The 24,207-nt window shown below is 36.4% G+C and overlaps 1 protein-coding gene across 2 annotated transcripts in view; it reads left to right on the forward strand.

Moving 5' to 3' along the window:
• BEND6 (BEN domain containing 6) overlaps positions 1-15,703 on the forward strand; it is a 64,088-nt gene extending 48,385 nt beyond the window's left edge. For both annotated transcript variants that reach the window (XM_058734321.1, XM_058734322.1), the window contains exons 4-7: positions 4,860-5,080; positions 7,121-7,313; positions 8,166-8,302; positions 14,431-15,703. In XM_058734321.1, the coding sequence (XP_058590304.1) occupies positions 4,860-5,080; positions 7,121-7,313; positions 8,166-8,293 (542 nt within the window). In that variant the 3' untranslated portion in view covers positions 8,294-8,302; positions 14,431-15,703. The remainder of the gene's footprint in view (positions 1-4,859; positions 5,081-7,120; positions 7,314-8,165; positions 8,303-14,430) is intronic.
• The last annotated feature ends 8,504 nt before the right edge of the window (positions 15,704-24,207 follow it).

Here is a 24,207-nt window from a genome sequence, read left to right on the forward strand (position 1 = left end):
CAATTAATAAATTCCAAAGAAAAAACTAGGACAGAGAGGAAAAAAATCTATAGTTTATAAAAGGACGGTAACTAATCATAACATGTGGACTTTATTTGGATCCTGATTCAAATAAAAAAACAACAGTGATGAGAAAATCAGAGAAATTTGGACACTTATTAGTTTTTTTTAACGTTATTAAAGAACTGTTGATTGTCACAATGGTGTTGTGTTTCTATTTTATATTTATGTAATATTTTTATATTTTAAACATATATGTTTATATGTTTTCTTGCCTTTAGAGATACATATGGAAATATTTACAGATAAATGAGATGCTGCCTATGATTTGTTGGAAGTATTCTTGGGGATGGAGAGAAAGTGGATGGGGGTTTAAAGAGAACAAGACTGGCTATGAGATGAAACTGGGGGATGGATATATGGGAGTTTACAATTTTTGTTTATGTCCAGAACTATCCATTAGAAGTTTAAAAATTATATCCAGGTGGAAAAAGCTCATTTGTAAAAAAATATTCAAACCATACAAAATATATGACTATTTTACTGATCTGAAAGGTGAATGACTTTCTAAGCATAAAATAAATAATACACTGAATAAGACTGCTACTTTACAATAAAAACTAAAAATGTGTGTATGCTTTCAAAATATCATGAAATTAAAAGATAAACACTCTAAGAAAAATGCTTGCAACTTATGACAAATAAAAGGTTAAAATGCTTAACATATAAGGGAGTAAATAACAATAGCTAACACACTGTGCTTATAACACATTAGGCACACTTATAAGCACTTCACAAAAACTGAATTATCAAAAATAGAAAAAGTACTGTCTGGCTAGAACATGAAACATTTGAACTCAGGGTCATAAGTTTGAGCCCCACATTGGGCATAGAGATTACATTAAAAAAAAGTACTGGGCACCTGGGTGGCTCAGTCGGTTAAGCAGCTGACTTTGGCTCAGATCATGTCTTGTGGTTCATGAGTTCAATCCTCAAGTTGGGCTCTGTGCTGACAGCTCAGAGCCTAGAGCCTACTTCAGATTCTGTGTCTCCCTCTCTATCTGCCCCTCCTGCACTTATGCTCTGTCTCTGTCTCTCTCTCAAAAATTAAATAAACATTAGAAAAAAGTTTTTTAAGTACTAATATTCCATGGTCTAACAGATAATTCATAGAAGGTCAAATAATCAATAAATAAGTATATATTTAACTTCACAATAATAAAATAATTGCAATTTAAATTTTATTAACATTTCAACCTATCTAAACAGTGAAGATTATTGTTAGTGGTTAACACCTGTTGTTGATGCTGGAGTGAAATGCTAACTTCTTACATTGTTAGTGGGTAAGTTGGAAGAATCTTTCTCAAGAGCAAGTATTAGTTGAGGTTGGACAACATTTATACCTTTGACCCTATTATTATGCTTTCAGGAATTTGTAGCATTGTTGTGATCAGAGATACATATGAAGATGTATGTGCTAGGCAAGTCATAAAAGTTTTGTTTGAAATAAAGAAAAATTGGAAGCAACCTAAATTTGATAAAAGGGGGAGCATGTAAATACATTATAAAACAGCAATACCTCAGAATATTAGGGAACCATTAAAATCATGTTTTCAAGTGGAAAATAACCCATCAACAGGTGAATGAAAACTTTAATTATGGAGTATCCACATATTAAAATATTAGCAATGAAAAGGAATGAATAACTGATACATACAACAACATGAATGAATCTCAAAACATTATGCAGAGCAAAAAAAAAAAAAAAGTCAGACCAAAAAAACTGAGAATATACCATTTGAAACCATTTATGTGTAATTCTAGAACAGGTAAAACTTATCTCTGACCAAAAAGTCAAATCAGTGGTTGCCTCTAAGGCGAGTCTAGAGACTGACTCGGAAGGGACAAGAGACAACTTTCTGGATGGATGGAGATGTTCTATATCTTGTTGGGTGTCCATTAACTGGGTATATCGCTTTGTCAAATTTATCCCCTTTTACCTACTTAATTTCTGCTCACACTTTGTGTAGGATCTTGCCTTTGAGTCTATGTAAATTAGACCTCAAAAGATCATATTTTCCAAGAAGATTTAGTGAAATAGGCAAATATTAAACTTACAGTTTTAATTGGAAAAAAGAACCATGACACAATGCTATGTATATAGTACAGTCCTGGTTATGTAAAAGAAAATACATGAATATGAGTGAAGATACACAGAAATGACAAGAAGGATACATTCCAATGAACATGTCCAACTTTCATTATTAGGAAAAAATCAGTAAATATTCTTCAAACCTCACTTTATAGAAAATTCCCTTTTTCTCTTTACTTTCTAGCTGCCTTCTTACAGTTCCTCAAGTATAGAAATTGCATTTCCTTTGCCTCTGATGACCTCCTCATTTCCTCCAGCTATTTAATCCCTGCTCAGCCTTTGGCTCTCAGGTCAATCTTGATGTCCCCAGAGAAGCCCTCCATATACCTCCCCTCCCCAGGCTGAGTTAAACATGTTATGCCCCTCTCTTGTGACACTTAACAATTGTAATTTTTCATTTCTTTGTATGTACCTCAAGTTAACCCAACTGCAAAGTTAAGGGCACTGCCCTCTAGACTGCTACATTTGCCTAATAATTCGGATGCCAACTATAAGCTCAGACATTTTCCAAAACCACCCTCAGGTCCATTAATTTTCTAGAGAAACTCACAACTCACTGAAAATTACAGGAAAAGAATACAAATTAGAACCAGCCAAAGTTGGAAGACACACATAGGGCAGAGTCAGGGTGGCTTCCAAATGTGAGCTTCTGTTGTCTTCAGGATGCATTGCCCTCCTAGCATTTATATGTTACAATATGCATGGAGTATTGTCCATCTAGGAAGCTCACTGGAACTCCAATGTTCAGAGTTTTTATTGAAGGTTCATTATGTAGGCATGATTAATTGATTGATTGGTTGGTTGCGTATGTTGAACTCAGTCTCTAAATCATTCTAGCTTTCTGGCTGTGGTCTGCTTCTACACTAAGACTATTGGGTGTGATTGTCCACACGCTGAGATATATCTTAGCATAAACTATCAGGTGTGGGCTGAGAGGCTCACTCTGAAAAACAAAGACATGCCTCCTGTTACTCAGGAAATTCCAAGGGTTTACAGGCTACCTTTCAGGAACTAGGTGGTTAGGTGGAGGCCAGATCTCTCTTTAAGCAGGCCAAATTCTTATTCCACACCATGGTTGCGTAAATAGTGCTCCTCCCTCTCTTTCCTCCACCTCAGTTCCAAAAGGCCAGGATCACATTTGGTTTTGCTCCCAGTCTCAGTCTTAGCATTTAATATGGTGTTTAGCAAATGCTGACAATCTACATAACATAGTTGTTTATGGCATGGAATTGCCTAAGTCTGAATTTGAATCTTGGTCTTCTTTTCACTAACTGGGTTGACCCTGGATGGGTTTTTTAACCTCACTGCCTAATTGTCCTCATCTATAAACTAGGGGTAATGATAATATCTATCTCAGAGAGCAATGAGGATTAAATGAATGAACATCAGTAAAGTTCTCAGAATAGTGCCTGGCACAGAGTAAAATCTAGATAAATGTTTATTATTAAATGCTCAATAAATAATGCTTATTGAATTAGTGTCTGGCACATGAGAGATGCTTAGTAAATATCAACTGAAAGAATATAAAAGAAGATTTTCTTTAGTATATTTTACTATTTTTCTATTAACATGGTACCAGGTGTATTGATTTGTACATATTATCAATATGCTGGTTTTCAGCTTTCAAATCAAATATTGGTCTAAAGATTATGGCTTAATAATGTGCTTAAGAAAAGTCCAAAAATGCTTTAGAGTCTTTTTATTTCTCCAACATCCAGTACCCTCAACCATAGAGTGGGAGCTAAATTAGATAGGGTTCAATGTGTCTTCCAACTCCAACAAAATGTTATTTGTCCTTAGGAAACAAACTAGATATAACAACAGAGAAGACCATTTTACATGGAGACATGATCACCTTTGAATGTGTAAGTTTCCATTTAAAAAGGAACAAAGAGAACATTCAGCTGATTACCAAAATTCATCTTTAATATGTGAAAACATAGTTTTGAATTATGGCAATAGATTTTTATTAATTTGATGAAATTTGACTCCTTGGAAAGCCACACACAAGCATCATTGAAATGTTATTTTAATAAATTTAAATAGAAATGGTTTATTTTACTAGTCACTTAAATTGGCCTGATATATTGGGAAGGTGATTGATAATAGAATCAGTAATGTCTCCAAATGAGATTTAAAACTTCCAGATAATACTATTAATGATTAGAAAAAAAGAATCAACTCTTTAATTCATTTTCATTATTTTATAATTCATTTAGTTATTTTAGTTATGAAGTAATGCATATATATATATTTTTTAAGTTTATTTATTTATTTATTTATTTATTTATTTATTTTTGAGAGAGAGAGGCAGAGAGAGAAGGGAGAGACAGAGAATCCTAAGCTGGCTCCACACTGTGAACACAGAGCCCAACATAGGGCTTGAACCCACAAACCATGAGATCATGACCTGGGCCAAAATCAAGAATCAGACGCTTAACTGACTTACTCACCCAGGCACCCCCAATAACCAAATGTTTTTAAATTGATTTACTATTATTAAGCCATTGTTACATTAAATAATACAAAGTATGTCCCAATCACTTTTCTTGCCATGCTTAGTTTCCAAAAGTAGAAAATGTTAACAATTTGTCCCACCTATTTCTATACATGCAGTATAATATACGTATACCACGATAAAAAATAAGAATACATGCCCCTGTTATTAAAAGTATTTGTAAACTGTTACTTTTTCTTGCCATTTTAGTGTTACCACAGGCAGTCACCCAGTTTGAAGAATTGGTTGGTATGGCAGAGGCCCTACTTAAGGGTGGAGGAACCATGTCTACATCTGCGTCCACCCTCTGGAGAGCAACAAACAACTCCTCACCAGATTCATTTGCCTCAACATGCAGTAATTCTAATTCTAATTCCAGTTCACCAATTTCCTTGAAGGCTGAAGAAGAGCATCATACTGATGAGAAACAGGTGAGTTGGAATACTTGCCCCCTTCTTTTTCTGGGATATAGTAAATACAAAAATTAAAAGACTACAAAATGATGGAGCTCCTAGCTGGCTCGGTCCGTGGTCCATGGACTCAGTTTGAGTACCATGTTGGGTATAGAGATTACTCAAAAATTAAATCTAAAAAAAAAAAAGACTACAAAATAATCATTGTTTTATCAGATAACTTTAGGTAACTTTAGGTCATGACCATAACACTGCAATTACATAAAACAATTTTTTTACAATAAATCAAAACAATATTTGTTTCACAAATATCCAATTTAGATAACTAAAGTCAAATTGTGATCAATGATGAGGTTATTAAACTGGAAAACTCTTTTTTTTAAGTTTATGTATTTATTTTGAGAGAGAGAGAGAGAGAGAAATGCAAGTGGGGGAGGAGCAGAGAGAGAGAATCCCAAGCAGGCTCCAATGCTGTCAGCACAGAGCTGGATCCAGAGCTTGAACTCACAAACCATGAGATCATGGTTTGAGCCAAAGGCAGATGCTTAACCGACTGAGCCAACCAGAAAACTCTTAAACCAGTGATAGGTAAATTTGCATTAAGGATTACAAAATTACGTCATTGGGAGAAGGTAAATTTCAGCCTCTACATGCTGAATGAACATAATTCTTTTCCTACTTCCCTAATTTCTCTTCATCAAGTAACAGAAGCTGAAAAGACAGAGTTTCATTAGAATGAGGTATCAGCTTTAAAAATGTGCCTTCCAGAGCAATAATTAAATACTACCAATCTAACATTGAGAATATTTGAATCTTGGTATATCAGTTTCTTTTTGCTGTATAACAGAAGACCACAAACTTTGTGATTTGTAATAATACAAATGCATTATCTCAGAGTCCTATAGGTCAGAAGTGTGGTAAAATCAAGGAGTCAGCAGGTGCATTCCTTTCTGGAGGCTCTATGGAAGAATCTGTTTCCTGCCATTTAGGTTATCATAGAATTCAGTTTCTTGTGGTTGTTGAACTGGGTTCCCGTTTTCTTGCTGACTATACACTGGAGTCCATTCCCACTTCTATAGGCAACCATATTCCTTGGTTTGTGGTCCATTCCACCATGACAGGCAAAGCCTCTCTCACTCTTCCACTCTGTCCTCCTTCTTCTGCTTTTTTTTCTTAATATTTGTTTATTTATATTTGAGAGGTGGGGGGAGCATCAGAGAGAGAGAGAAAGAGAGAATCCCAAGCAGGGTCTGCACTGTCAGCACATGACCTGAACTGAAATCAAGAGTTGGACGTTTAACCGACTGAGCCACCCAGGTGCCCCCTGCATCTTTTTTCTCATCCACTCTTCTGCCTCCCTCTTCTGCATCTAAGTGCTCTGTGATAAAATTGGGTCCACCTGTATAATCCAGGATAATTTTCTCATCTCAAGGTAGTTAACTTTAATCACGCCTACAAAGTTGTTTTTCCCTTATAAGGTAACATATTCACAGACTCCAGGGATGGGGATATCTTCAGTGGGCCATTATTCTGCCTACCACATTTAGTAGGAGGTGTTGGGGATGGGACTCATTCTTAAACCATCAAATCCAGATCACATACAAGAATCTGTATGTACTCTGGGACAAACACTACATAAATATTGGGAGCTATATCAAAGATAACATTGAACTTGAACCCCTGAAATGTAAAATACATATTAAAAGTAAATTCATCACCAGGGTGCCTGTGTGGCTCAATCGGTGGAGTGTCTGACTTCCGCTAGGGTCATGATCTCACAGTCCGTGAGTTCGAGCCCCTTGTCGGGCACTGTGCTGACAGCTCAGAGCCTGGAGCCTGCTTCAGATTCTGTGTCTCCCTCTCTCTCTGCCCCTCCCCTGCTCACGTTCTGTCTCTGAAAAATGAATAAACCTTAAAAAAAATTTTTTTTAAGTAAATTCATCACCTTAAAGAACGTTAATTGTGTTTTCTAGTGTGTCTTAACTCAATCAGTAATATATTTCTGCAGATACTTTCCTTTTCTTTGTTCAGGTTCAATTATTATTTTGTATTTTTTAGTTCAAGATTGAAAAATGGCAGATTGCCCGTTGTAACAAGAGCAAGCCTCAGAAGTTTATTAATGATTTAATGCAAGTACTTTACACGAACGAATACATGGCCACACACAGCCTGACGGGCGCAAAGTCCTCTACTTCGAGGGACAAAGCTGTAAAACCAGCTATGAATCAGAATGAAGTTCAAGAAATCATAGGTGATAATATAATTGTAGTACATTGTCACATTAATTTGAAATTCTTTTATCATTCCAAGTTAAGTCATTGTTTCATGGTCTTTTTGTTGTTTATTTTTCTATGAAAGGAAAATCTCAAGATAGCCTAAACCTCTTATTAAATATGGTATATTTTGCAGAAAAAATTTATATTAAAGCAGTCATTAAAATAAAACTAAATTTTATTTCAGTGACACGTTTGAACTTTTTAAATTCATAGCTTTAGAAAAATGCTTTTCAAAATCCTTTCAAACAAAATTTCAAGTAGCAGTTTATATCTTATTTTCTGTTTCTTATCTTGGTTGTAGATCCCTTATCTTTTATGCTAGAAAAATAGAGGCTAATTTCCTATTTATGGTTTTTAAGTTAATGAATCTCCTCAAATATAATAATCTAGATTACCAAATAATTTTTTTTGCAAATATCAAACAAATTTAGGAAATCAATGAATCTGAGCTCTCTGTATTTTAATATACCATTTCTTAGCTACAAAAGGATCAGTCAGAATCTAGTTGTCTCAACTGTTTGCTGGGAATGGATAAAAATAAATTCCTAACATTGTGGAGCAAGGGGATCTAGAGTTAAGAGCAAATAGCAAGGTTAAAGTTGAGTGGTACCATAGGAAGACATAGACCTTCCATATCTCTTGCTTTGCTTTGAAAACCCTGCCTATATACTCATCTATTTAAATATCTCATGGGTGTTTGGGCTGCTTTTGCGAAGTGGAGACAAAAGTATAATGTGAATTGTTTGATGTTCTATCTCAGTTCATACCTTATGATGCAAAGGCCTCAAAAAGTGTTTTTGTGTATTTGTTGTTGTTGTTGTTTACAGGAGTCACAAAACAGTTATTTCCCAACACAGATGACGTTTCAATTAGGAGAATGATAGGGCAAAAGCTAAACAACTGTACCAAGAAGCCAAATTTAAGCAAAAATCTGAACTCTCAGGATATTAAGTAGATCCTTTTGGTAAGTCTGCTCAATCTTCACAATCCTCTCAATGGGGCCAAAAGATGTAATACTTTTATCCCTGGAGTAGCATTCCGTGAACACTCTTCTAGAGAATACTAGTGGCCTGTGAAACACTACTAGGTATTCGTGGGGGTGAAGGTGAGGATGGGGAAGGGGATTTCAATTTGGGAAATGCTAAGTTCAGATACAGATTTTCCTTTCCCAGAGCTTCTCAGCATATTTTATATTCTTTAAAATGCCCAAGTGCACCAGAAATCTCTAAAATGGAGATAGAGTATGAGTGGTTTTCAAATGTGTTTTACTGAGAAACTTTTCTTTTTTTTTCACAGAATGTATGTTAACTTATGAGTGGGGGTAGAAAGGAGCCAGAGGAGGGACACTTGATAATTTAAGAATTGTTTCTCTAGAACAGGGGAGACACAGACCCCAGGGAGATCTCTGAGGTACATCAATGGGACTGAACTTACAACTCCAAACAGTGGTTCATGCACCTACTACTGGCTGGAAGTCCTGAAGGGTCCCCTCTGCCATCCTTCCTTCTGCTTCTCGCTGTCTTTAAATCTTTAAATCAGTTGTTATAGTTTGTACTTGTTTGATAAGGATTTTTACCAAGATGTTTCTACTATACTAAGAGAAAGAATTATTGCTAGTGAGTTTTGAAGGAAATATACTTCATGATCAGGCCCTGCCCTTAGGCAAAACTGTTCAAGTGGAATTTTGTGTTTGCTTTAGCAACCCAGTGTCCCAGCTGGTTCGCTTGTGCTCAGCTTTCCTCTCCATTATTTTGATGGAAAATATGTGGGAAAAAAATGCACTATTATGTTTTTAATATTTTTTGATAAACAGAGGTGTATGGGAAATACATGAGGGCAGGTTTTTCTTCCATTTTCTTGACTTCTATCTTTGACTTTGACTTTACTTGTTCTCTGCCTAACTCGAGCCACCTTTGACACCATTTTATTTTGCCTTTATTTTCTGACCGTGTTTTAAATGGGATTTGGGCCATGTGTAATGCAGTAATTCTCCCCACCTATCCTCCACCCTGACTACTACCCCCACCGCCTTTGATGGCCCCTTACTATTTTGCTATATAACTGAAGCCTCACTCTGATGAGGGTCAACAATAGTTTCTCCTTAAAAACAAAACAAAACAAAACAAACAAAAAACCACTTATAACGACTGCAGGGGGTTCCTTCCCTTGGCTCATCCATACTGGTAGACTGACTTACAGATTTATAAAAGATAGGATATTTGTATCCTTTTTCTGATGAAAAATTTCAGTAGGCTGTGAATCCCACAACTTCCCAGTTGGGAAATAATTGCTTAAATTAGCCCTTAGAACTGCTTGTTTTGACATGAGGCTACCCAGTTATCCAAGTAGCTAAGTTCCCTTGCTAAATGCCATGTAACCAGAACTCCAAGGGTCTGCTATATAGGGCTACCTTTTGGAGCACACAATTATATTTCAGAGCTGTGCATAGTATTTCAATATCCCAACGTCTGCCTTTTTAATGCCTCAGCCTGCCAAGGGTAGGCACAAAACTCAACTCTGACTATCAGTCAGCAAAGTGTTAAAGAAATTAAAGCTAAAAGGGTTTTATATCAATTTTGCTTGTACTCGCAACCCAGTAGTACTGTTATTAATCACCTGACTATGGCAATGATTAAAATAGAAAAAAGGAGCAAATCTTTTGCTAAGAACACAGCATGTTCTGGTGCCTTCTGGGCCTGAGCCTCACTTTGTTGACAACTTGCTTGGAATGGAAATGTGCGTATTTTGAATCAGAGGTGGAGATTAACCCTAGAACGGAAAAAATTTTTTTAATTGGCAGGTATCTTTCATTTGAAGTATAGCTAAATCCAAATTAATTGGCAGGTAATTAATTTAATTGGCAGGTATCTTTCATTTGAAGTATAGCTAAATCTAAATCATTTCAAAAGGACTGATAAAACATGCTGGGAAAGACAGGGTCATATCAAACTTAATTTAGCCATGTTTCATGAATAAGTCTGATATAGCACCATCTAGTGGAATGCTGCTATGTTTTTCTCTTCTTGGTCATTTAACAGGAAGGAGACTGAAGATAACTGCACTTACTCAGGCAAACCATACTCCCTCCTCATCCCACCCCCAAAAGTATTCTTTGGAAAAATAACTTTCTTTGCATTACTATTAGCAAGGCAATATGCACTGCAAAATCATGTAGACTTCTACAAATTCCTGTGCATCCACAAAGCCCAGCAACCCCCACCCACGGGCCCTGTGGTAGACCATGCCCTCCACCCAGTACTGAGTGCAAGGTTGCCACTGGTGGCTTGGATTTGAAACAACTGTTTCCCAGATAAGATTTATTTCTGAGAGGATAAGCCCTAAATTCCACCGTTCTTCACTTTTTATCTATTCTCTCTCACTCCTATGACTGCCCTCAAGTTGCCTGCAGCTTATGCTTTGCCAAGAGCTTTATGTTGCCAACCTTTCTGGCCTCCCTCCATTTTTTTTCTTTTTTACAGGAACTGAGGCAAATAAGAATAACAGAATATTAGCATATCGCCTCTATAACATCCCACTAAATGGTCAAACAGCCTTCTCCTGAAATTTCCAAAGCTGCCTCAGCCTATATAATCTCCACAATAACATTACAAATGCATTTATTATTACTTAAAGATGATCCAATATAGCAGTGCTCAAATAGAATGGGACGGATTTTTGTCCCCTGCCTCCCAGCTAGGAGATACTTGAAAATGTCTGGAGATATACATCATTGTCACAACTGGATGATACTACTGGCATCTAGTGGACAGAGCCACAGATGCTGCTAACCTCCTACAAAGCATAGGACAGTCCCCCTCACGACAAAGTATTACCTAACCCAAAATGTGAATTGTGCCAAGATTAAGAAATCCTGGTCTAAAATGATTTCTTTACTTTGCAGATAAAGAAACTAAAGCCAAAATGAAGTTAAGTGAATTGCCAAGATTATCTGATTAGTAACTATTAGAAAGCCAACACGAACATATAGTTCTTTGTATTTTTTGAAGAACCTTTTCTTAATCATTTTTTTAAATTTGAATGTAGACACAAAATGTTACATTACAGGTGTACAACACAGCAATTCAACAAGTTTATATATTATGCTATGCTCACCCTAAGAGTAGCTACCCTCCGTAACCATATGACACTATCACAATACCATTGACTATACTCCTTATGCTGTGCCTTTTATTTCCATACTTATTCATTCCATAACTGGAAGCCTGTATCTCCCAATCCCCTTCACACATTTTGCCCATCCCCCCCAGTCTCCCCTCTGGCAACCATCGGTTTGTTCTCTGTATTTGCAGGTATAATTCTGCTTTTGTTTATTCTTTTTTTCTTAAGATTCCACATATGAGAGAAATCATATGGTATTTGTGTTTCTCAGCCTGACTCATTTCTCTTAGCATAATATTCTCTAGGTCCATCCATGTTGTCACAAATGGCATGATTTCATCCTTTTTATGGCTGCATAATACTCCTGTGTGTGTGTGTGCGCGTGTGTGTGCGCACACACACGTGCACACACACACACACACTACATCTTCCTTATCCATTAGTCTATTGGGCTTTTAAGTTGCTTCCATATCTTGGCTATTGCAAATAATGCTTCAGTAAACACAGAGGAGCATATATCTTTCCAAATTACTATTTTCATTTTCTTTAGGTAAGTACCCAGCAGTAAGATTATTGGATCATATGGTATCTGTTTTTTTATTTTTTGAGGAAACTCCATACTGTTCTTCACAGTGGCCGTACCAATTTACATTCCCACCAATGGCGTGTGAGGCTTACTTTTCCTCCACATCCTTGCCAATGCTTGTTTTTCTTGTGTTTTTGATTTTAGTCATTCTGACACGTGTAAGATAATGTCTTACCGTGGCTTTGATTTGCATTTCTCTGATGATTAAATGATGTTGAGAATCTTTTCATGTGTTTATTGACCATCTGTATATCTTCTTTGGAAAATTGTCCATTCAGGTCCTCTCCCCTTTTTAAGTGGATTGTTTGGGTTTTGTTTTGTTTTGTTTTGATGTTGAGTTGTATCAGTTCTTTATATATTTTAGATATTAATCCTTTATCAGATATGTCATTTGCAAATATCTTCTCCCATTCAGTACGTTGCCTTTTTGTTTTTGTTGATGGTTTCCTTCCCTGTGCAAAAGCTTTTTATTTTGATGTAGTACTATAGTCCTTTGTATTTCTTATTGCACTAGTCATAGTTCTCCAGAGAAACAGAACCAATAGGATGTATATAAAGAGACATTTGAAGGAATTGGCACACACAATTGTGAGGTGTGGTAAGTCTGAAATCTGCAAGACAGGCTAGCAGGCTAGAGACCCAGGGAAGAGTTGATGTTGCAGTTCAAAGGCAGCGTGAAGGCAGAATTCCTCCTTCCCCAAAAAACTTCAGCCTTTTCTCTTAAGGCTTACAACTAACTAGGTGAAACCCACCCATATCATGGAGGATAATCTGCTTTACTGAAAATCTACTGCTTTAAATGTTAATCCCATCTAAAAAATACCTTTATGGCAACATCTGGACTGGTGTTTGGCCAAACAACTGAGTATCATAGGCTAGCCAAGTTTACATATAAAATTATATGTTTTAGGGTCAGAAAGTCTGGTTTTGAAGACTGTTCCACTTCTTAATAAATGTGTGGCCTTTGGAAACTCACTTGAACTCTCTAAATATCAATTTATACAGGGATAATACTACTACCTGCCTAGGAATGGATTCAGGATTTGTGGGACCTAAGGCTTAATAGTATTTGGAGAACTCACTTCAAGAAATACAAAATTATGAATACACAGTCAGCTAAAATTCCACATAGGCTCCACATCCAAAGTGGGGCTCAAACTTATGACCTCGAGATCAAGAGTCGCATGCTCTGACTGACCCAGCCAGACGCCCCAAAATGACATACTGTTTAAAAGTTGACAAATTTCTCAAATATCACATAATGTAGAGGAAATTATATAATATTTTTACTAACAGCTCTATAATACTTTCATCCTACTTTTTTTGAGTTGCATACATGTTGATTGCCTCTTCATTTGACAAGTTTATAATAGCCTTTTCTACAGAAAGAATAAAAAAATAATTTAGACTATCCTCTAGTATAGTAGATTAAAAAATGTATTTTTTTCTTTTTGACATTTTTAAGAGTTTTCTTTCAAATTCTTAACTCTTTTGTAGCAATATAAATTTTAGGATTGTTGTCAAATTTGGGGAAACCTCTGTTAAATTTCTATGATACCTGAGCTATAAGATTTCAGGGCGTTTCAAGCTTTCTATGGAGTGAGTCCTCTTAGACATTCTTTGAATTGACCATAGTCATATTTTTGCTAAAGGATACTACAAACTGGAATGGCCACCATTAATATAACTATAAATCGGAGACATGACAAAGCACAAAAGGATATCCCAGTCAATCCGTGGTAAAATCCCAGAAATACCCACTGCCACCCCATGGTTACAATCAGAGAGAAAATATGGCTAAGGGGCAGTTGAAAGGGAAAGGCAGTGGTCTCAACTGATTATAGTCGAAATATCTAACTGTTGCAAATTTAATAAAAATAAATAAACATGTGAACATATTGGAAGGCACTCATGCAAGCAATCTTTATTAACTTTATAGTAATTCTGCATCTAACCTAGCTCATTTGGTTTTTGTGACTTTTGAAAGAGGTAAACCAGATTTGGGGAACTGCCTGCTATTTAAGCAGTCAATAAATGTTACTGAAGAATGACAAACAGAATTGGTGATAATTTTTTTAGGATGATTGATGGGTATGTGGGGATGGTTCATTTTACTTTGTGGATTTGAAATTTTACCCAATACAAAGATTTTTTAAGTCATTTGAGATTAAAATATATGTAAAATATTTTAACTGTTGTCTATGCTGGAATTTCTCTGAATAGATGATAAAATAATTTCTAAGTCACCTCAGTAGTAATAGCTCCTATTAACAATTTGTATTTTTAGGCAAAAATTTATAGTAGGCACAATAACTCATACAACTGTTAAAAGCACTGTAAGAACTCTAACATAAATTTGTTGTTTTTTTGAAATTTGCTTTCTCTAGGTATTGTAGGTATCTGAAATAAAACATCTTCAGTTTTGAATCTAACATTGGATTTTGTTGGAGAATCTGCAACCTCCCTGGCAGTGAGCACAGAGAGACATGGTGACAGGCTGGGAGATGTCTGGAATATCGCTGGCTCTCGATGGAGCAACAAGCTTGCTGAAGAAGCTGCATGTAGATTCCACCATAAATATCAGTGATGCATCAAACCAGAGAATTTCTAGTAGTCAAATAAGCATGCAATATGGTTTCTTGGAAATATGCATTTTCCTGTCCCCAAACGCTTCTCTGCACAGCTAACTTAACACAATAGAGCTCTTACCACAGCAACAAAAACTTTAACCCCTACGATTTGTCATTGTCCTAAATAATCAGTCACTGTACATTTATTATAGCCAACGACTTCCCAGTTTAGTGTTTGGATCTTTAGCAAAAGTGCATGCTTGGAAAAGTAAATAGTAAATAATCAATGTACATGAATGTGAGGACAGCAAAGTTGGTCTAAAATTTGATGATCATATCTAACCAAGTAATGGTGTTTTCGCAATGAAGTTACAGGGTTATTCTTCCCTGTTACCTAAAAATGTATAAAACAGGAATCTGAAAAAAGTGAAAGCAACAAGACCTTTTTATTTTAATATGAAACTATTCCACTGCACTCCTAGGAAAGAAAGAAACCCAAGTTTTTGTGACTGTTGAAACAATATATTGATTTCAGAAAAAATTTTCCTGTTTGTTTACATGCTTCTAACTTTTTATTGCCCAAAGTATATTAAATACAGATGTGTAATATAAAACATAAACATCATCTAAAATATCCTATATAAGATATTACATCATATGTATTTGGTTGGTTTTATTGCTACAATCCTTAGTTTTAACTGGTTTGATTCCATAGTATCAGTAGAAAAAAGAATTGAAAACAAAATCATATGGGATGGATAATCACACAAAAAGAAAAATACCATTTTTTAAATGAATGAAAGATAAAACATTCTTCATCAAGAGGCTTCTACTTTGATGTCAGGTTGTCACACATGACAACTTTGCAATGACAAGCCATGCTTCTTCAGTGTACAAGGTCATGTTTAAAGTTGGAAAAGAGGATGCATATAATAGTTGGAAAGTTCAGAGTTGTGGACCCAGGGAACATTCCATAATGCTGCTTGATAAAAATGTGGTCGTACAAAATAAATATGATAAAGGAAATAACTTATGTTAACGTTTGTTACTTTTACTTAAATATAAATAAATCCCATTGAAAACATAAAAAGTATTTGCTTGTTTCTTATTAATGTATAAAATCCAGGGAAAAAATCTTTTTCTGGGCTGGTTTTCTGTTGTCTTCCTACATGGAGATGATAGTTTCCTTAAGATTTTTACCTAGTAGATGGAACACTAAAAAAGAAAAAAAGAAAAAAAGAAAAAAAAAGATTTTTACCTTGTAATGGAACGTGTGGTCAGTGTCTTCATCTGTTCTATGACATCATTTTCCTGTAAATGTCTTTGATGCATTTGTAATTTTTATAGCTCTTTTCACATTTTCTCTTACAAAATTGTTGTGCTGATGTCCTGCCATAGCCTTTCTTCAACATTAATTTATAATGACATGGTTTTTCCTGGTCCAGCTATTTGCAGGTGAGTTCATGGATGGTGGAGGGGCCAGGGTTCCCTGCCAGGTGTCAGACCGTTCAGAAGCCCTCTCTTCGCAGTCACAGAGACCACAGATTCCAGCCAGAATGGCTCCTCTGACAAGATTTTGTGTAGCCCTCCTCCCTTTGGTCCTCTGACCCAAGCTGAGTCTGGAAGGATTTCTGTTCCCAGCCCTGCATACCCAGGCCCTTCACCAGCAGCAGCAAACAGGACAGAGCCCTTGCACTTACCGATGAGCCCTTGAACTTCATGGAGTAAGATTCTGCTGGATCTTTCTGAGATGTGCTGTTTAGGAGCCCTCTCAGATAGATACTCTGTGCATTTTCTCTGTATCCCAAGTTGTGACTTCTGCTGAAGCTCAGCTTACATTACCCCTCAGTTATTAGATTTATAGGCTATAGAGTTTGCATTTCTGGATGAGTTTCTCCTTTCAGGAAGTATGCTTTTCTGCTACTTTCTGAGGCCTGCTACTCATAAGGGGCCTTGACATTGTCCTTGCATTTTCTGCACAATTTAACCTTTAATAGCAACTTTTAAGTCCTTGGTTTCTGCAGGTATCATCCGTTGCCTGTTTTGCTAAAAATAGCAAGACAGGGCACCTGGGTGGCTCAGTTGGTTAAGCAACTTGGTTTCAGCTAGGGTCACGATCTGGCAGCTTGGGAGTTCGAGCCCTGCGTTGGGCTCCACACTGACAGCGCAGAGCCTGCTTAGGATTCCCTCTCCCTCCTTCTCTGCCCATCCCCTGCGTGCACATGCTCATATGCTCTCTTTCTCTCAAAATAAATAAACAAACTTAAAAAAAAAATAGCAGGACAGGGTGTTTTGCAGTTGTTGGTTTTTTTCCCTCCTCGTTGCTTTATTTGATTTCTTACAGTAAGGAAAAGGTAAATAAGGCTTACTTGGATGTTCTTACCAGAGTTACATCCATTGTTGCCACTGTAGGATTGCTGGAAGAATTAAATTCATCAAGTTAAATCTGAATCAGATTAACAACAAATTTTTTAGTATATCCTTTGCAATATTTAAGATATACTTACACTAAATACTCATCCGTCTTAAATTCAAATTTAACTAGATGTCCTTTATTTTTATTTGTCAAATCTGGCAGCCTTAGCCTATCAAGAGCATAATGTGATCCTAATTCTCATTCTTTTATTCATGATATGCTTTCCCATCTTCCCTGAGGTTCTTTTGACCTTGTCTTTCCCTGATACATTAAAATTTTATGAAAATATGTCTTGTTCTCCATCTCTTTTTATTCATTGTTCAGGAAACATGCTTGTCCTTTTCAATCTGGATACTTCTAGCTTTTAATTCTGGGAAATATATATGGGACATATATAATTAATATAATATTAATAATTAATATAAATACAATTATATTGTAAAATATAAATTTATATATTTATAAATTATAAAGTATATATTTATACATAAAATATAAAGTATACTTAAGTATATATGATACGATATCTATATTATTTATATTATATTAAACACTGTTACACAAACTCTCAGTGTCCCAGATGGTCCTGGCTATAATAATTCCATTAATGATGGTGGAGATAACACATGTTTCTCCCTTCTTCCACCCAAACTCTTCCTTACATTGCTGTCCTTTGGGATTTATTAATATTTTAAATATCCTTTTTTATTTTAATTTTTTTAATGTTTATTTAGTTTTGAGAGAGAGAGAGAGAGAGAGAGAGAGAGAGACAGAACATTAGCAGGGGAGGTGCAGAGAGAGAGGGAGACACAGAATCCGAAGCAGGCATCAGGCTCTGAGCTGTAAGCACAGAGCCCCTGACTCAGGGCTCAAACCCACAAACTGTGAGATCATGACTTGAGCCAAAGTCGGATGCTTAACCAACTGAGCCATCCAGGCACCCGTAAGTATTCTTTTTAGGAAAGAATCAGGAGAAAAGTGAAATATAATAACTATTCTTTTTCACAAATTTCGTGATTATTCTCATAGTAATCATAAATTTCTTCCTCTAGATGATTTTTAAAATACTTCTGTCAACTTTCCACTCTCAAAAACAGAAAGGCTGAAATTTTTATTGGGATTATATTTATATACTTACATTTATTTTTTCCGTATAGTTCCTACACATATTTTTTAAAAATTTTTCGGGGCGCCTGGGTGGCGCAGTCAGTTAAGCGTCCGACTTCAGCCAGGTCACGATCTCGCGGTCCGTGAGTTCGAGCCCCGCGTCGGGCTCTGGGCTGATGGCTCGGAGCCTGGAGCCTGTTTCCGATTCTGTGTCTCCCTCTCTCTCTGCCCCTCCCCCGTTCATGCTCTGTCTCTCTCTGTCCCAAAAATAAATAAAAAACGTTGAAAAAAAAATTAAAAAAAAATTTTTTTTCTAAGACTTAACTTAATTTCACTTAAGTCAGTTAACATATAGTGTAGTATATATTACTTAAGTTAGTTAACATATAGTGTAGTATTGGTTTCATGAGTAGAATTTAGTGATTCATCACTTACATATAACACCCAGTGCTCATCACAACAAATGCTCTGCTTAATGCCCATCACCCATTTAGCCCATCTCCCACTCCCCTCCCCTCCAGCAACCCTCAGTTTTTTCTCTGTATTTAAGAGTCTCTACAGTCTGCCTCCCTCTCTGTTTCTATCTTACTTTTCTTTCCCTTCTTCTATGTTCATCTGTTTTGTTTCTTAAAATCCATGTATGATTAAAATCGTATGGTATTTGTCTTTCTCTGACGGACTTATTTCACTTAGCATAGCAAACCCTAGTTCTATCCACGTTGTTGCAAATGGCAAGATTTCATTCTTTTTGATTGCTGCGTATATTTCATTGTATATATATGTACCACATCTTCTTTACCCATTCATCAGTTCAAGGACATTTGGGCTCTTTCCATAATTTAGCTATTGTTGATAGTGCTGTTATAAACAGAGGGGTGCATGTGCCCCTTCAAATCAATATTTTTGTATCCTTTGGATAAATACAAATCCTTTGCTAGGTTGTAGAATAGCTCTATTTTTAACTTTTTGAGAAAACTACATACTGTTTTTCAGAGTGGCTGGCCCAGTTTGCATTCCCACCAAAAGTGTAAGAAGTTTCCCCTTTCTCCCCTTCCTCACCAACATCTGTTGTTTCCTAAGTTGTTAATTTTACCATACAGTTGTGGGTCCATTTCTGGGTTCTCTATTGATCTATGTTCCATTGATCTATGTGTCTGTTCTTGTGACAGTACCATACTGTCTTGATGATTACAGCTTTGTAATACAGCTTGAAGTCCGGAATTGTGACTTTGGTTTTCTTTTTCAACATTACTTTGGCTATTTGGTATCTTTTCTGTTTCCATACAAATTTTAGCATTGTTTGTTTTAGCTCTGTGAAAAATGCTGGTGTTACTTTGATAGGGATTGCACTGAATGTGTAGATTGCTTTGTGTAGTGTAGACATTTTAACAATATTTGTTCTTCCAACCCATGAGCATGGAATGTTTTTTCCATTTCTTTGTGTCTTCAATTTCTTTCATAAGTTTTCTATAGTTTTACCTCTTTGGTTAGGTTTATTCCTAGGTATCTTATGGTTCTGAGCACAATTGTAAATGATATTGATTCCTCGTTTTCTCTTTCTGCTACTTCATTATCGGTGGATAGAAATGCCACAGATTTTTGTACATTGATTTTATATCCTGTGATTTTGCTGAATTCATGTACTGGTTCCAGCAATCTTTTGGTGGAGTCTTTCAGATTTTCCACATATCATGTCACCTTCAAAGAGTGAAAGCTGGACTTCTTCCTTGCTGATTTGAATGCCTTTTATTTCTTACTGTTTTCTGATTGCTGAGGCTAGGACTTCCTGGACTATGTTGAACAACAATGGTGAGAGTGGCCAACACTGTCGTGTTCCTGATCTTAGGGGAAAGGCTTTCAGTTTCCCCCACTGAGGAGGATATTAGGGTGATCTTACACATATTTCAAGGCCTAGATATTGTATTTTATACAATGTTAAGTAATACAAGTGATAATAGGCATTTTCATCTTATCCTTCAGTTAGTCTCTGACAACATGTTAGGGGATGGATGCTATCTATCTTCTTATAGTTCAGTTTGCATCTCTCTATTCATATATGTATAAGGGGACATCTGTATTACTTTTCTTGTAAACAGTCTTTCATAGTTAACTTACTTAAAATCTCAAGTCATTAAAAGCTAGAAGGGATCATGGAGTCTCTTTTGTCATTTTACAGATGTGGAAGTTAATCCAGAAGTTAAGGGCCCAAGTATTGTGTTTCAGAAACGTAAGTTTACCAGATTCATTACCTCCAGATAAGTGTGGTCAGCCTATACAGGAAAATCCAAAGTGAGGGAAAAGATAAATTAAGAGAATGAGAAATGAGTTTATAACCCCCTTGTAACATCTTAACTCATAAACCACTATAACTGACCCAAATCTCAAGTGAAACCTTAGGATATATTTCCCCACAGTTAAAAAAAAAAAAAAAAAAAATCTGGCTTTGAACCCTGAACCAATCAGCAAATAACTTCTTTTTCCAATCTTCCTATTCTAACCAGCTCCCTACTTTACAAAACACCTACTACGAGCACTTGATCCAAGCATGAATATGTATGTATGTATGTATGTATGTATTTTGCCCTAGAAGAAAAGACATTTACTCTGCTCTGTACGCACCTAATACTCATTTTATTTAAGTTTATTTATTTATTTTGGGAGAGAGAGAGTATGTGTTCGTGCAAGCAGGGGTTGGGGGGAAAGAGGGAGAGAGAGAGGGAAAGAGGGAGAGAGAGAGGGAGAGAGGGGAGTGGGAGAGAGGGAGAGAGGGAATCCCAAGCAGGCTCCATGCTATCAGCATGGAGCCCAACGCAGGGCTTGATGTTACAAAGGGAGATCACAACTTGAGCCAAAATTAAGGGTTGGTTGCTTAACCAACTGACTGAGCCACCCAGACACCCCGTAATACTCATTTTAAAAGTCCTCCCTGACCTTCCCAGATTAAGATGTTTCTAAACTGTGCCTATGGGGCATTCTGTCTTACTGCAGAAAGCTAAATGTACTTGGTTTATTAAGACACGGGCAGGTCGCTGATGTTCTTCTGTTGTAGAGTTTTAACAATCTGAAGGTGCTGCCTAGATTCTGTTGAGATCCCCATTTCCACACTCCTTGATATGGTAAGAGGGGGCAAATTTGAGAATCTTTGGGTCTGCACCCATTCAAATTCACTTGACCCATAATAATGAGGTAAGTTTCACACTGAACCTGAAGCTCTGAACTTTGTTAAGCTCTTTGGCACTAAATTTATTTTTGATTCCCAGGACTAAGAATAAAACTTTGGGTTCTGTTTTGTTATCCTTTGTCCTTTTGTTAAAAGTGGCCTGTATTTTTTACTCCTGTTTAATTTTTGCTTTTGTTTTGGTTTGTTTATATGAAGTCTATAGAGAGAAAGCAGGCATATATTTGGTAAGCCCACCATTCAAATTAGTTGTGGAGAATAAAGAATAAAAAAACGTCATTATAATGGAATCCTTTGGACAAACGTGGTTTAGGTCATCTTTCAAAACTTTGTAAGAACACTCCTTAGTCTTATCTTTGTGCTTCTGAGAACTGCCTTGATTATTTTCAATGCCTGAACTGGGACCAGAGGTTTTCATGCATAGTGGTGATGACAGCAAGCCATTAGTTAGGATATGGAGACAAAGAAACCATAAACAATGCTTCATCCAGGTCAGTTCTCATGGGGTTCTCTGCCTCTCCATTACATCACTACAGTTCTTACTTACCATGCCATCTTTTCAAATGGCACAATTTCACCAAGAATAATCAAGAACTACAGTGGCATCTTGGGGGAATCTTTAATTATGACTGATTGTCCTTTTCGGAGGGACTTAGAACAATAAGGTGACAAAATACCTAACCAAGAAGGTCAGCCTTCTTTGATTGCCATCAGAAAGAATCAGAGCTTAGTCTTGACAATAGAATTGTTTCCCAAAAGAGTCTATGGCTAAAGCTAATGAAAAAATGTGAAAAATTTAGTATTGTTTCACTCTTGGGAATTCCCTATTCATCTTGTGTCCTTTCTCTACTCCATTATACAATCTCCCTTCCTTTTTTTAAATTCAAGTATAATTGACTACAGTGTTATATTAGTTTCAGATGTACAATATAATGATTAAACAATTCCTTTTTTTTTAAGATTTTATTATTTTTTTTTTATTAAATTTTTTTTTCAACGTTTTTTATTTATTTTTGGGACAGAGAGAGACAGAGCATGAACGGGGGAGGGGCAAAGAGAGAGGGAGACACAGAATCGGAAACAGGCTCCAGGCTCCGAGCCATCAGCCCAGAGCCTGACGCGGGGCTCGAACTCACGGACCGCGAGATCGTGACCTGGCTGAAGTCGGACGCTTAACCGACTGCGCCACCCAGGTGCCCCAAGATTTTATTATTTTTTAAGTAATCTCTACATCCACCGTGGGGCTCAAACTTGTAACCCCCAGATCAAGAGACACATGCTCTACTGACTGAGCCAGCCAGGCATCTGTAAACAATTCTATTCACATACACAATCTCTCTTCTTTTTATGTTCCACCTACCATTTAAACACACAAAGGTCATCTCCTTTCCCACCTGAACTTGTAATTGTAAAGTTGAAATTTTCACTTAAAATTATGAAGAGTAGATTTTGAACCAAGACGAAGGCAGATGTGAAAGCCATATTTAAAGAATTTCTAAAACCTCAGGAAAAATTAGATACATTTAAGAAGGAATTCTGAGTGCTCCTATCTACTCAAAATCTCAGTCTTCTTGATTTAAACTAATTAGTGCATTTATTAATATGCCCCTAAGGAAAAAAACACTTGATTACAAAAAATGAATTGGAGAATGCCAGAAAATGACCTAAGTGTTCTGAAAAACCATAGAACTGAAGAATACTTAAAAATGCTGTAGTAATCAGGGGCACACCTGGCTGGCTCAGTCAGAAGAACATGCAACTCTTGATCTCAGGATTGTGAGTTCAAGCCCTTTGTTGGGTATAGAGATTACTTAAATAAAAAGGGGCGCCTGGGTGGCTCAGTCGGTTGAGCGGCCAACTTCAGCTCAGGTCATGATCTCGCGGTCCGTGAGTTTGAGCCATGCGTTGGGCTCTGTGCTGACAGCTGATAGCCTGGAGCCTGTTTCAGATTCTGTGTGTCTCTCTCTCTGACCCTCCCCCCTTCATGCTCTGTCTCTGTCTCAAAAATCAATAAACATTAAAAAAAATTTTTTTTAATAAATAAACACTTTTTCAAAAATCTTTTTAAAAAATGCAGGAGTAATTACATTAATCTTCTTAAGGCTATATCTCAAATCCGCCCAATTTCTAGAATTGAGTAGAAATTGATCCAGTCCCGTAAACAAAGGTAAGGAGAATCCAATGAGGATATAAAGTATCACCCAGTAAGAATTTTTAGGCAGTATTCTGGAACGGATATATAGATGTTTCCACACCATGTCCATCTTCTTTAGAAATGGATCAAAATGTGAATTTTTAAGTTAGCTGTGTAAACAAAAGATTGTGTGGTAAATCATCCCTTGATCCAAGCTACAACAAATGTCAGAATCTTTTGTAAATGTTCCAGTGACAATGAGTACACCTAACACCCAGATCTTGGTTAAATACCATTTCCCACCAAAGGAAAAGGGGCTTCTTATAGAAATGGCTGATTCCAGGGCAGGGGCAGAGAAGGTACCAAATGTACTTGGAACATGGTATGTTACGCCAGAAAGTAAGGGACTGCTCAAAGAATGATGGCCATGTGAGGCTGCAAAAGGGACTACAACTGGCCAAATTTGGGACAAACTGGAATCAAAATAAATTAGGACTGTAATGGATTATAACCCATTGAATAAAACAGAAATCCATGAATCCATAATGATAATAAATCAAAAAGTAAGGGAGAAGGGAAGACCCTTTATTATATAGCAGAATGTCAATTAAAAATATGGGAAGGGTGGTAGAGTTGGAAAATTACTATTTACAACGATAATAGTAAAGATTGATCAGGCAAGATTGAAGTGTTAAGTTTCATGAGAAAAGGGTATTTGCATATTCTCAGTGAATTATCCCACAGATTGATTATACACTG

Source organism: Neofelis nebulosa, chromosome 6 (assembly GCF_028018385.1).
Source record: "Neofelis nebulosa isolate mNeoNeb1 chromosome 6, mNeoNeb1.pri, whole genome shotgun sequence".
Taxonomy (NCBI): Eukaryota; Metazoa; Chordata; class Mammalia; order Carnivora; family Felidae; genus Neofelis; species Neofelis nebulosa.